Source organism: Alligator mississippiensis, chromosome 5, assembly GCF_030867095.1.
Source record: "Alligator mississippiensis isolate rAllMis1 chromosome 5, rAllMis1, whole genome shotgun sequence".
Classification (NCBI taxonomy): Eukaryota; Metazoa; Chordata; order Crocodylia; family Alligatoridae; genus Alligator; species Alligator mississippiensis.
The window spans coordinates 33,202,767-33,217,832 of NC_081828.1; the positions used below are offsets into that span (position 1 = coordinate 33,202,767).

General features: G+C 44.5%; 1 protein-coding gene across 6 annotated transcripts in view; it reads right to left on the reverse strand.

The window, feature by feature from the left end:
* EVI5 (ecotropic viral integration site 5) overlaps positions 1 to 15,066 on the reverse strand; it is a 170,441-nt gene that overhangs the window by 92,848 nt on the left and 62,527 nt on the right. For 5 of the 6 annotated variants that reach the window (XM_059728053.1, XM_059728052.1, XM_059728050.1 and 2 more), the window contains 2 exons: positions 13,639 to 13,699; positions 872 to 925 (listed from right to left, as the gene is read on the reverse strand). In XM_059728053.1, the coding sequence (XP_059584036.1) occupies positions 872 to 925; positions 13,639 to 13,699 (115 nt within the window). The remainder of the gene's footprint in view (positions 1 to 871; positions 926 to 13,638; positions 13,700 to 15,066) is intronic. The other variant, XM_019479107.2, reaches the window with a different exon arrangement.

Consider the following 15,066-nt stretch of genomic DNA (forward strand, 5'->3'; position numbering starts at 1 on the left):
CATCCCCACATTGGTGGCCCATGTTCTTCTTGGAGTCTATAATGACTGCAAGATCCTTTTCTGCCTCTCTGTGCTGACGAGAAGGGAGTTCCCCAGCCTGTAGGTATGATGCTGATTCTTTCTCCCTAGGTGCAAAATAAACAAAAAACCCTTCAAAAATAAACAAAAAAACCTTACAGAATCAAAAGAATTGTAGGAAAGACCAAGGAACCAAAAAAATCTGTCTATAATGTTCATATCTATTTGAAAGTATTCCTTTCTTTTTCATAGCTCTGGCTCAATTTTCTAGTGCCGTACATAGTTATGCAAGAAACCAGACTGTAGGTATCAGGTTTTCTGGTCTGAATTTGAGTACTCCCACAGGATTTCTACTTCCTAAAGCTTCAAATAGCAGTAAATCTGCACTGTTTAATTCATACTGAACACTGGCTGGCTCTTTATTCAAGCCAATGGGTGTCTGGTACCTTAGGCCTTCCAAAAGTGGAAGATTCTCAAAAGGAATTCATCCATAACACCAGACCTCTCAACACTGTATATATATTCTAATCTTTTTGTTCTTCTTATAAATCCTTCTGATACAGTGATTATTGCAAAAAGATAAAATTTGGATACTTTTTAAAATAATACGCAATCCTGTATATTTAGAAATATACAGAAATTTCAGTTTTAAAAGCCATGTTCACCAAAACAGTATGAGCAGTTTCCATATTGGTATTTTATTACCACCAGGCTATTTGGCTAAACACTGTTAGAAAATACTGCCAATTAGTACATAAAACTCTAACATAAGTTTCTAGTTATGATAGTTCCATATTTTCTATTTAGGTTGTGGCGATTATGAAACAGGTCAAAGCTAGTCACTTATACTCACTTTTTCTAATGTTTCAATGCGCTGTTTTAAGAGTCTATTTTCTGTTCGTAACCTCTGCAAAAGAAGCAAGACTATATTAAATGTGTGTGTATGAAAAAATATGAACAAAAAGCTGAGATCAATAGTATTATCAATTTCTTTAAAATCGCATTATCAAAGTATTATGAAAATTTATACCAGTAGGTAACTCAAAAACAGGAGGAATGGAGTGGTCCAGCTACACACCTCCCCCTCCCACCCCCACATTGATTTCTCTCCAGGCAAACTTTAAAACCAACAGCCTGTGAGGGGCATCAACACTTCTATTCAGACAGTGCTGAGAAAGTCATCTCCCTGAATCCTGTTTATCTCACAGATGTTAATGAACCCCTATCCTTTGTAATTATTTTATATTGCACTCTTCAAACTATCAGCAATGTTGCTGTCTTTTAACCATTCCTGGTAATTTCACCCTTCTGTTTACAGCCCTGCAGACTAGCTAAAAACCTTAATTCAGCTGTGGTAATATTAATTCAGGTGTAGAAATGGCTGACAGTGAAATATTGAAAGCACTGTCAAGATACTCAAGAAATCTAGATTTTGTTTTAGGAATCTAAATAAGAGGTATATATTTAACTATGATGACAGCAAGACTAATAATACTTTTTGGCTGTTTTGATTATTTTTTGCCTTGTGTCTTGTGATTTTTTAACTTTATATACATCTAGCAAATCAGTGTCTATTCCAATAGTTATATTTGCAAAGCATTAGCACCCTAGCAAACTAGTATAATATCTAGTTTCCCTTTAAATGGAGAAAAAAAAATGTGTTGTGTCATATGTGATGATGTGCCACACCATCTGCACCCCCCTTTTCAAAATCCTAGATCCACCCATGCTTAAAAAAAGCACCTGAACTAAGGGTAACAGAGATAATAAATTAGCATGCCAAACAGGTAGCATGTGCCACAGTAAAAGATCACAGTATACACTACAAAACATTTTGAAGAAGAAACTGTTCAAGACTATGGTAAGAAACACTAACTTTGCAAGTAAGATTAAACAAAGTAATACAATTATAAAAAAGTTACCCTGAGAAGTATTTACCCTACTCATCCCAAGAGTAACATAACAGGAGAACTGAAAGGCTTAAACAGACCTACACAAAAACACTGATGCAAGTTATAATCCTCAGCATTTAAACCAACAAGGACAGATACAGGCACTCCTCACTTAATGACCGAGTTCCGTTCCTGCGACTAGGTCGTTAAGCGAATTGGTCGATAAGCGAGGAGCCGCCCCTTGATACTGCGTGCCTTGGCTTGAGACGCCGCGCTGCCGTTTCCACAATACGTTTCGTACAATACCGACTGCTCGGAGAGCTGGTCGTAAGTCCGCGTGGTCATTAAACAGATAGGTCGTTAAGTGAGGAGTACCTGTACTGGTATTGGTCCAAGAACTTTTTATTCAGCAAGGCTGAGAGAGGTACAGCTGATATATTTACATTTTTCTCCTCAATGCAGATTAAACTTGTAGCAGCAGAACAGCAAATTAGGAATAGTGAAAGAAGAAGAAAAAGAAAAAGAAAAAGCTTATGGGCCCACAGCTTTGCAAGCCCTTCTTCAAACTGGAGAACGGCAAAATGTCTGGTGAGTGCTCAGCTCTCCTCTTGGAAAAAACTTATCCTTGAAAACTTGATCCCTAGGATTACAGTAACTGGGTGCATCTATGCAAGATGCTACTATGTAGTGGTTACTGCACATTATTTAGTACTTTTATAATCAAGGACTAAATAAATGTGCAGTAACCAGTGTTACTGCACAGTAGCACTGGTGATGCTTTTTAAGTGACGCTACTGCATAGTAGCCTAATAATACTGCGTAGCAAACAAAGACAAAAGCTCCAGGAATTCACATTCTAGTCCCTACTTTGCCATCGTCAAACCACTTCTTGTGACCTTATCTTCTTCCACACCCTATCTGTAAAATGATACAATACTATACTTCACAGGTAAATCACAATTACCTTTTGTAACATTTTACACATATATTTAAGTACATAACAGATTAACCCCAGCTCAGCCAGACAGGCTCTAGCTCTTCCCTCCCCCTTCCACATACTCTCTTGTTAGAACTTTAATAGAAAAAGGCTGTCCTAAATAAAGAAGAGGTAACACAAATCCAGATGACACTCCTGAAAAATGTTTCAGGGCTCTATATTTGTACAGCAACGAAACAATGATTTCAGGTATGAGTACACAAAACAATTTGCTAAAAGACAGGGTGGATAAAAATCAATGGTTTTTAAAAAATAAATAAATAAATGGATTTTTTATTTAAATCAGATTCTTTTATTTAAATCACATTTTTATTTTTTAAGATATTTAAAAAATAAACTCATATAAAGATAGTTTTAATTTAAGATATGTTACAGCTCAAATATATCATCATGGAATAGCGATTATAACTTCTAATTATATACTATTTGAGACGATGTATTCATGTAACATTTTTAGAAGTTTTATAAGTAGCTCACAACAGCCATGGACTATGTTAGGGGCTCAATTTTTGGGGGTTTCCAGAGGCTCCCCTACAGATTAATAAACATTAAAGAAAACCAGTCTACCCAATAAGACTCAGTGCTCAGTCTAGAAGATCCCATTAAGCAATCTCTGATGCTTAGTTTTAGTTCTTAAACTGTGGAGTTGTGTCTCCAGAGACAGCAGTATATGGAATATTTATACAGCAGTATATGGAGATAAGAGACAGGAGACCTGATTACCTACCTCCATCAGCCCTATTGTCTCTCTGCAAGAATGTGTACACAGAGTCAAGCCCTAACCTCTCTTTAGAAATGCAAAGTTTCAAAAAGTTAAGTGAATAAGGATTGTTGGAGGTAGAGTAGATGTGGGCAAGGAGGAGGAGTCTGGAGATAACTTCAAGGAGGGAGGGGCAGTAGAAACAAAAGAGAAACATTCTGGAATATTCTGCTCAAAAGTACTGAGGAATAAATTTCTGAGTATAGCTTCTCCATTGATTTGAGATCTAGTTGAGGAAATGGTATGGTAAAAGAGGTATTTTAATGAAGTTCCTCTACCTGTGGGTAAGACAGGCATGCATGCAAAATTCAAACAGTGCAACAAAGAATTGCAAGGCCTGGTTGCCTGAATGAAACCACATCATGAGAAGCACTCCTTCTCAGGAGGAAGCTGCTTTGAATATGATGAATGGAACAATGATTAGATCGAGACTTCCTGGTCAGTGATTTAAATTAAATCCACCCTACTAAGAGGTAAACTAGGTTGTGAACTTACCCCAAGTAGCTACAATGCTGTAACTGTCCTGCTGCAAACACTGACCTCATGAAAAATGCAAACGCAATTTCTTCTTGGCACATACAGTGGTCTAATTTTCCACTTACTAAATACTAAAGACTGAATACCTCAATTTTTTGGTGCTCGAATGGAGACATTTTAGAGAGAGCTGATTTTCAGAAAATGCTAAGTGCTTACTTTCTGAATGTCAGGCCACTATAAAAAAGACATAAAAGATGGATACACCAAAATAGATGCGCTTAATCTTTTGTCATTTCTGAAAACATTGGCCAAAATGTAGAATGATTTGGTACTGCTAAAGTGGCTGCTATAGCAGTGTTTCCAGAATGTATCCAGATTAAAACTTCACAATAACTAGGTGCAGCAAGCAGATACCCACTGTTCCACATAAAGAAGCAAGCACAAAAAAGGGGAAGTGATTTTAGCAATAACTGTAAAAAGTATGTGATAAAACCAGAAACAGTACTCAACTCTCCCAAATTCCAGTCTTCCACTGGAGTCAGTCATCTGCTCTTTTAATTACCCTGATTGTTACAAGTCCATGGATAGGAAATACATAGACAGGTTTTATTGGTCTCCAAAGCAGTGTGAGATTTACATCTGGGCTTTAGAGAATTTGATATGCCAGGACACAGAACAGACTAAAATGTGTTTTGTTTGTAAGTTTTAATGATTTGTGTAAAACATTAAGTTAACTTTATACACTCAAATGAAATGCAATGCGCCTCTACACTGATCAGTGACCATCACACAGCGAGCACTTATCTGCAATTAATTCCGTATCAGGGACCACATTAGCAAGGAGGTAATCAACTGACTGCTGCGATAGATAATACCAACAATAGGAGTTTTGCTTCTCTTTTCGACAGGAACATTGTTGGAAACAGCTGGAGGGGCTTGGGACCACAGAGATGTATTTATAAATACAAAAGGTTTTGAAATTAATGATCCACCTACTGGTCTTTCCCATTACAGAAAGGGCACATTAGCTAAGGCTGCAAACAGGTGTCACCTTTGTGAGGCCATAAAAATGTTTATGGCAGCACAAAGTGAAAGCAAGCAGACATCCACGCCTTTTGTCATGCCACAAATGCCCAAATTTGTGGCATCAAAAAAAGGTAGTACAGTATTAATTTGTGCTGATATTCCTTGGTGAACATCTGTTTTAAGGCAAGAGAGTGGAGGCAGCTTGGGCCTGCCCCTGCTCTCCAGATGCCCTAGGCAGGTGCTCCTGGGGCTTCACAGGCCCAATCCTGCATGGCCCAGGAATTCCCTTGCAGGGAGCAGCAGAGACTCAACCCAATGAAGTGGATCAGTTGTGCCAGGATGTGTCCCAGAAGAGCTGATCCACTTCATTTAGCAATGTCTGTTTATAGATTACCAGGTGCTAAAATAAAATGACAGCCCTAACATTTTGAAGCAATCTGGAAACATTCATTACAACACATTTGTCCCAGGGGGACAAGGCTACCCGGGGCAGGTCTGAGGCCTCCACCCAGACCGAGCCCATGGGGGAGCTGATGTCCCCCTACCTCCTGGCCTGTGGGGGATCCCCAGCAGGGCCGGGGAGGGGGCAGAGATTGGGGGCCCCCACACCTGTCCGGCAGGTGCCCGTCTTAGGGCTCTGGAGGCGCAGGTGAGGGGGATCAGGGAGGCGGAGGATGAAATTGACAGTTATTTCCTTTCCCTGCAGGCCCAGGCACCCAAGGAAGAAGCAGCCCGGGGAGTGCCCTCCGCAGCAGAGTGGCAGACGGTCACAGCCAGGACCGGAGCAGCTCGCAGCGAACTGGTACCAGCTTCTCCAGTCCGACTGGTGAACAGGTACGAGGCCCTGGCAACCCTGCAGGAGATGGAAGGGGAGGAGGAAACCCTTGGGCAAGAAGAAACACCATGTTCTTCACACTCCGAACAGATCAAGAGATCCACGAGGACCCAGAGGAGGAGGCGACGAGTGCTCATCATAGGCGACTCCATCCTGAGAGGTACGGAAGGACCCATCTGTCGCCAGGACCCCTCGGCACGAGAGGTATGCTGCCTCCCTGGAGCAAAGATTCGGGATGTGACAGAGGTAATCCAGGCCAGGATCAAGCCCACCGATTACTACCCCATGGTCCTAGTCCATGTGGGTACTAATGACGCGGCCAGGAGAACCCCTGATCACCTGATGGTGGACTACAGTGCTCTGGGTGGCATGCTGAAGGAGTTCGGTGCACAGGTGGTTTTCTCTTCCATCCTACCAGTGACCGTACGAGAAAGACGGCAGGAGAACTGCATCCGAGAAACCAACTGGCGGCTTCGGCAGTGGTGTCGTCTCGAGGCAGGCTTCGGCTTCCTGGACAATGACCTGCACATCACGACGAGGGACATGCTCAGCTGGGATGGGCTTCACCTGTCCCCCAAAGGTAAGCGTGTGTTTTCTACTAGGTTGGCGGATCTCCTCCAGCGGGCTTTAAACTAGGATCGTCGGGGGGAGGGGAGTATGAGGGCAGGGGAAGCTGTGGACCACCAAACCATGTGGCACCCACAAGGACAGCCCAGCCTAAAGAAGGAGAACATTGGAAACCTGAAAGCCATGGGGAGACCAGCACTACAGAACAGGTAAGAAACAAGAAGGTAAGAAACAATGGGCCCCTTGGGACTCGGAGCGGGGGGGCAGCAAAGGCACCAGTCGCAGGGCTCAAGTGCCTATATACTAATGCTAGGAGCATGGGGAACAAGCAGGATGAACTAGCACTCCTGCTTGCACTAAACACCTATGACTTAGTGGGGCTAACAGAGACCTGGTGGGATTCATCCCATGACTGGGCAGTACATATTGAGGGCTATAGATTGTACAGAAAGGACAGGTCGGGGAAGAAGGGGGGGGGGGAGGTTGCACTTTATGTCAGTGAGCAATATACATCAACCCTCATCAAGACAGAATCCAAGGTTGAGGAAGTAGAAGGATTGTGGGTTAGGCTACATGGGGGGCAAGGAGAAAGGGATTTGGTGGTAGGGGTCTGCTACAGACCCCCACACCAAGGGGAAGAAATAGATGCCGGGCTCCTGAGGCAACTCGGAGACCATAAAAGCTAGAGGCGGTAGTCATGGGGGACCTAAACTACCTGGACATCTGCTGGGAGACGCAGACAGCAAAGTCGCATCGCTCACGCAGGTTTCTAACCTGTGTACAGGACCTCCACCTGACACAGGAGGTGCATGGTCCCACTAGGGGGAATGCCATACTGGATCTGGTATTGGCAACAGGGGATGACATGATAGGGGACCTCCAGATCAGTAGCCATTTGGGAGACAGTGATCACCTAATAATAGAATTCAACATAAGACGTCGAGTGGGTTAGGTAACTAGTAGGGTGAAAGTGCTAGACTTTAGGAAAGCTGATTTCAATGAACTAAGGCGATTAGTCAAGGACGCGCTGCAGAGTAGGAGTTTTGAAGGGATGGGAGCCCAAGAAGGGTGGCTGTGCCTTAAGGAAACGATCCTTCGGGCACAAAGCAAGACGATCCCCGAGCGAGGCAAAAAAGGGAAAGGGGCCAGGAGGCTTCCCTGGCTGACCACAGAAATCCAGGGCAGCCTAAGGGCCAAAAGGGGAGCACATAAAAAGTGGAAACAGGGAGAGATCACCAAAGACGAATATACCTCCTCTGCTCGTGCTTGTAGGGAGGCAGTTAGGCGGGCCAAAGCTACCATGGAGCTGAGGATGGCAACCCAAGTAAAAGACAACAAAAAATTGTTTTTTAGATATATTGGGAGTAAAAGGAAGGCCCAGGGAGGAATAGGACCCCTGCTAAATGGGCAGAAACAATTGGTGACGGACAGGGGGGACAAGGCTGAACTCCTCAATGAGTTCTTTGCCTCAGTGTTCCTAAGTGAGGGGCACGACAAGTCTCTCACTGGGGTTGTAGAGAGGCAGCAGCAAGGCGCCAGACTTCCATACGTAGATCCTGAGGTGGTGCAGAGTCACTTGGAAGAACTGGATGCCTTTAAGTCGGCAGGCCCAAGTGAGCTCCATCCGAGGGTGCTGAAGGCACTGGCCAACATCATTGCAGAGCCACTGGTGGGAATATTCGAACACTCGTGGCGCACGGGCCAAGTCCCGGAGGACTGGAAAAGGGCTAACGTGGTCCCCATTTTCAAAAAGGGGAGGAAGGAGGACCCGGGCAACTATAGGCCAGTCAGTCTCACCTCCATCCTTGGTAAAGTCTTTGAAAAAATTATCAAGGCTCACATTTATGAGAGCCCGGCAGGGCAAATTATGCTGAGGGGAAACCAGCACGGGTTTGTGGCGGGCAGATCATGCCTGACCAATCTAGTCTCTTTCTATGACCAGGTTACAAAATGCCTGGACACAGGAGGAGGGGTGGATGTCGTATACTTAGACTTCAGGAAGGCCTTCGATACGGTATCCCACCCCGTACTGGAGAACAAGTTAAGAGGCTGTGATGTGGATGACTACACAGTCCGGTGGGTGGCGAATTGGCTAGAGGGCCACACCCAGAGAGTCGTGGTGGATGGGTCGGTCTCGACCTGGAAGGGTGTGGGCAGTGGGGTCCCGCAGGGCTCGGTCCTTGGACCGATACTCTTTAATGTCTTCATCAGTGACTTGGACGAGGGAGTCAAATGTACTCTGTCCAAGTTTGCAGATGACACAAAGCTATGGGGAGAAGTGGACACGCCGGAGGGCAGGGAACAGCTGCAGGCAGACCTGGATAGGTTGCACAAGTGGGCAGAAAACAACAGAATGCAGTTCAACAAGGAGAAATGCAAAGTGCTGCACCTAGGGAGGAAAAATGTCCAGCACACCTACAGCCTAGGGAATGACCTGCTGGGTGGCACAGAGGTGGAAAGGGATCTTGGAGTCCTAGTGGACTCCAAGATGAACATGAGCTGGCAGTGTGACGAAGCCATCAGAAAAGCTAATGGCACGTTATCGTGCATCAGCAGATGCATGACGAATAGGTCCAGGGAGGTGATACTTCCCCTCTATAGGGCGCTGGTCAGACTGCAGTTGGAGTACTGCATGCAATTCTGGGCACCACACTTCAAGAAGGATGCGGATAACCTGGAGAGGGTCCAGAGAAGGGCAACTCATATGGTCAAGGGCCTGCAGACCAAGCCCTACAAGGAGAGACTAGAGAACCTGGACCTTTTCAGCCTCCGCAAGACAAGGTTAAGAGGCGACCTTGTGGCTGCCTATAAGTTCATCACGGGGGCACAGAAGGGAATTGGTGAGGTTTTAGTCACCAAGGCGCCCCCGGGGGTTACAAGAAACAATGGCCACAAGCTAGCAGACAGCAGATTTAGACTGGACATTAGGAAGAACTTCTTCACAGTTCGAGTGGCCAAGGTCTGGAACGGGCTCTGAAGGGAGGTGGTGCTCTCCCCTACCCTGGGGGTCTTCAAGAGGAGGTTAGATGAGTATCTAGCTGGGGTCATCTAGACCCAGCACTCTTTCCTGCTTATGCAGGGGGTCGGACTCGATGATCTATTGAGGTCCCTTCCGACCCTAACATCTATGAATCTATGAATTATTAAGGCCTGACTATTATGCTATATCCCAGAGTAGTAAACTTGCTACATGCCTGCACATCCTTTCCAATTACCACTGAGTTTATCTCCTAATAGGATTTTTGGAGGATTCTTTTTTTTAAAGAGCTAAAAACATAGATCTCATTTACACTCAGGTTCTAGAAATAGAGAGGGTGATACGTTTGGGTCCAATACATGTTTTGATTTCCTCATTAGCTTTAATATTCACATAATTAAAATTTAAGGCATATGACTGTGGCAAGATTACCATTTTCAAAGAATTTGGTTTCCTTTTTGGATAAGGATGCTGATATATCTTTCAAAATGAACTCTTAGCATCAGAGGGACTGGGGTACATCATGTATTTCAGGATTTTTTTAAAAAATTTCTCCTCCAACAGCAAGTTGTTAGGTTACATCATTGACTGTCAAAATGTATAATGCTTTCATACAGCCCCATACCTCCTCCAGTCAGCAGTGAGGGGTGAGGCTATATGAAGGGCAGCCCTCTCCACCAATCGGTGGCAAGGGGAAGCAGGATCACACAAAGGGCAGTCCTCTTGGCCAATCAGTGGTGGGGCAGGGTGGGAGGTCACAATGATAAGCTCATGAAAATGGCAGTAGGCCCTGCAATCAGCCTGTGAAATTGCCCATCTGCCACCTTGATTTGGGTAGGTCCCTAGGTATAAGTGTTCACAAACTGATTTAAACCTGTAACAGAACAGAAGTTCAGCATACAGAAGCTAGCAGAGAGCAGATTTAGACTGGACATTAGGAAGAACTTCTTCACAGTTCGAGTGGCCAAGGTCTGGAACAGGCTCCCAAGGGAGGTGGTGCTCTCCCCTACCCTGGGGGTCTTCAAGAGGAGGTTGGATAGGCATCTGGCTGGGGTCATCTAGACCCAGCACTCTTTCCTGCCTATGCAGGGGGTCAGACTCGATGATCTATTGAGGTCCCTTCCGACCCTAACATCTATGAATCTATGATGTAGTATTAGACTTAATCGGTTTATGTAACAAATCACATTAGTCACTGTCCTCCAGCATCCCAGGCACCCCTTCCAGATGGCATTCTAGCCTTGCCTGGTGCTTATCTGCTCTGGATGAGCATTGGGCCAGCCCTGCCCCTAGACTGTTACAGAAAGGAGCCACAAAAGCCTCTCTCTCCTGCCTTCATAGCTGGCTGGCTGGGGCTGAGGAGAGGATGAAGAGAGTGTGGGAACAGAGCCCCCTACCATGAGGCCCCAGCCCCGAGCCAGTACAGTGGGCGGAGGGGGGGTTCCATCCATCCCCACCCCTCCTGACAGCTGCAAGCAGGAGCTGCAGTTCATAGCCATGTGCCTATCTACAGCACAGGGAACTGGGAGTGGGGAAGGTTGAGCGAAGCGCCCTACCACAGGCCCCTCCCCCTAGAGAGGCTGGGCTGGGTCTGTGCAGCAGGGTCTCCACTTTCCCCCCACCCCCTCCTTCCACTCTCAGTTCCCAGTGCAGCAGACAGGTGCATGACTCTGAGCTGTGGCTCCTGGCTACAGCTGTCAGGAGGGTGAGATGGGGCAGGGGGGAAAACAAAGCCCCAGCTCTAAGCCAACAACTGGAGGGGACCCCACATGGCAGGGGGCTCTACACCCCCTACCCACCCAACACACCTGATAGCTGTGCAGCTCTGAGCTGTGGCTCCTGGCTACAGCTGTTCCCTAAGCCAGGAACCAGGGGTGGGAGGGGCAACAGGGAACAGAGCCCCCTGCCACATAGGACCCACTCACTATGATGGCTTGGGGCTGGGGCCATGTGGAAAGGGGCTCTGTTCCCTCACACCCTCTTGCCTGACCTTCTTGACAGCTGCATGCAGGAGCCATAACTCAGAGCCACATGCCTGTCCACCACACTGGGAATGGGGGGGGCAGGGAGGGGACCTGGCCCAGCCCCACCAAGACTTAAGTCACCAAGCTCAGTGAGGCCTGGGTGGCAGGGGACTCTGTTCCTGATAGATGGATGGGGTGGGGGAGGCAGGGGGTGAGCCAGAGCTGGGAAGAGAGACTGTGCTGGCCAATCAGGGGTGATCAGCTGCTCAGCCAGGCTCAGAATTCTCCGGCAGCCCGCTGGGAGGCATGGGAGAGCGCCCCCAGCCTGTCAGCCAGTGCAGGCCGCCTGCATGCCTCCCCAACCCCCAGAGCAAACGCAAGTTCTGTTTGCTCCTGAACTAATTTAGGACACTTAGAAAAAGCCATGAAACTTAGTGCAAATCCACCTCAGGCTTTTTGAACCTGTGTACCTAGCTTTCAAGTTCAGCATTGGTCATGTACCCTTGGTTCAGTCTTAGCCTGTAAAACTATTCCACCTGCCTGAAGAGGTTAGGAATAGAAGCAGTCAGTACTTCATTCACCTGAGTCTGTGAGGTGCATATTATGGAAATTAAGAGGAAGCAATAATTTAAATACTGATCTCCAAATTAGGGATCTTTTCATCCAAGCAAGTATTTATCCAAACCCCTGAAACAGAGAAGGGGGCATGTGTTCTTGATTATGTTCTTGATTACCTTCTGCTGAATTGCAAAATTGTGATACAGCAAGGTTCATGTGCAAGCCTACCTGACCAGTGCACTATAACAGAAGTATCCCATATTTAGCAGGTCAATGATTTTCCTATTAAAACACACTTCATTTACATGCAAACATAAGATGGAGCTTTCAGGGTTTTTTCTAAACACACTATCAAGCCTGTCAAGCAGACATTACTACCATCAGTAGTCAGTGTCTTGCTTGACAGACTTTGCTCACTGCCACTTGTATCACCTTGAGTTTCATTGCCCGGGTAACTGCTTGAAAAATATGACACAAGGAACAGAGTCCAGCTCAAACTTTATGCTGAAGAGCCCATAAGGTTAAAGAGAGCAAAAGGTGGCAAAACCTTATTTGTCATTAATAGAACCAGATAAATTATACAAAGAAAGTAGTCAGTCAGTAAAGGAAAACATTTGCATAGACTTTTCAAAGTACAACTTCCCCTTCAGTTATTTTTACTTGAGTTAAATTCCAGAAATTTCAGTATAAATGTATCTAAATAACAAGCCTTGGCGAAGGTATTTTTTATCTTTGATCTTATGCCACAATGCACAAGGAAAGCAAGGTCTCAAGGCCAGGTGCTGCATGGCTCAAGTTTGTTGTCATTTTTAATTGAAGGACTGAGCTTCTTCCCCATTATTAAATTTACAATTACCAAAAGCCTTCCACAGCAGTTATATAGCCACACCCATTATGAATCCCTGATTAATCAGTCATCAATTATGGACAGCTATCCATTAGATCATCAGCAAAAAATGGTTTCACAACATTAAGCACTATATTTTCCCTGTTTATGATTTTTCTATAATATATAATATCATCAGAACTCTAGAATGGGAGTGGCCAACTTCTAGCATGCAAGCTGGATGAGCACCATGCGGCCGGTCCAGGGGCCAGATCCAATGCAAGCCCTGCACATGGAAACCCAGCCCCATGCCACCCAGTTTCACACACCCAATGTAGCACACAGGGTCACACTGGGATGCTGGGCTATGACAATTAACACAGCAGGGGAATGACAATTAACACTGCCACAACTCCCCTGCCTCTTAACTTTTTTATTAAAAAAATCTTCATCTCTGTGGTCCTATGCCCCTCCAGCTGCTTCCAACAAGGCTCCTGTTGGAAAGAGAAGCAGGCTGGATGACACTTCATGGCCAAAGGCTGAGCACCCTTGCTCTAAGATATTTCCTTTACAAGGTTCTCATTCAAAACCAGTCCAAGTACAAAAAGTAATTCTAGCAGCTCATGAAATCTACTTATGGTTACTATACAAACCATTACTGACACACATTGAACTACTACCCCTTAACCTAAAAACCATCTCCTCTTCAGAGAGACACTTATGTTGATGCTTCAGACTTACTTTAATTTCAACTTGTTCTTCCATTTCCTTAGTTTTTATTGTAGTGTATTCCTTTTCTAACCTGAAAGAAAACTGTCATTAGAAGGTAGCAGAAACACTGGAAAAGACTCATCTTGTGTTAAGAATACCCATAACCAACAGGAGAAAATTGAATAAAACATTCATTGATATTTTCTTGTGTTTGACTGTTAATTTTAACGGAATAACCTACTAGTAAGTGCCTGAATTCTTTTAAAAGCAATTCAAGTAAATTGGAACTTTTAAGTATTTAAGCAGATCACCAAAACCAATTTAAATTACTAAACATTTCTCACTGATTTAAACTGTTTTTAGATCAGCCCCCCTCAAGCACTATTATCAACTTAAGTAATTAATTTCCCGGCATGCTGAATGCTCCTGTTGTCTAGCATTGTCAAGAAATCTGACATTATTATTACACCTTTATATCCATCCTGATTTGTACCTGCCCCATAATATCTTATTCATAAGCTAGGTTAACCAGGTTAGTGGGATATTTACTGTATAAATATGTTACGCTAATTCAAAAAGAGGGCTATCTGGGAAAAAACAGGTAGGAAAAAGAAGAAAAGCTAATGATACGCCAGTTTTCAAACACTCGCAAGTTATCAAGTTTCCAAAAGTAGCAGTTTTCAATTTTACTTCCTCTTCAACCAACAATACAGAATAGGATGGAATCAGAAGCAAAAGAGCCCAAGAACAAAATAGCAAAAACGACGTAATAGGATTAAAAAAAAATTAAAGGGAACCTTCTCTAAAGACTGACACGGAAGTCACGGGGGGGGAGAACGGACTGAGGCCCTTGACACCTTGCAAGGTGTCTGAGGACACTGAGCCTTCCAAAATTACCAGCAGGAGATAGAAGAATTGTAAGCAAGATATATTTATAGACCATTTCAAAATCCTCTCTAAAAACTTCACTCCTACTGGTAAAATAAACAATGCTCAGAACTTAAGCAAACCACCATGGACTTCCAAAGAAGAACTGCAAGTATCTAGACAAAGTCAAATGTGCTGGATAAAAACAGCATGGGCTCAGACTACTGTAGACAGAGTGGAAGAAATGTAGAATTCCTCTCTGAAATAAAAAGGCAGGAGACCAAACACTTGAGGGGGTGCACACAAATGAAACCCAAAGGGAGAAAGTGGTACAGCTAACCCTGTAGCTGTGACAGATGTCATGGGCTTTTAAACAGCAAGCCAAAAGTATCTTTACAACCATCAGCTAGTATTACAAAGTTTTGTCTGTTTGGATTATAAACCATATTTCTCTTGGTCAACATACTATCTTTATTACTGTATGAATATTTTCACCAGTTCTCAAAACCCCAATCATTTAATCAAAGGATTTAACCCATCTTCTAATTAGTTTAATTTTTCTCCTAACCAGGTTCTTTCACATTCCTGTTC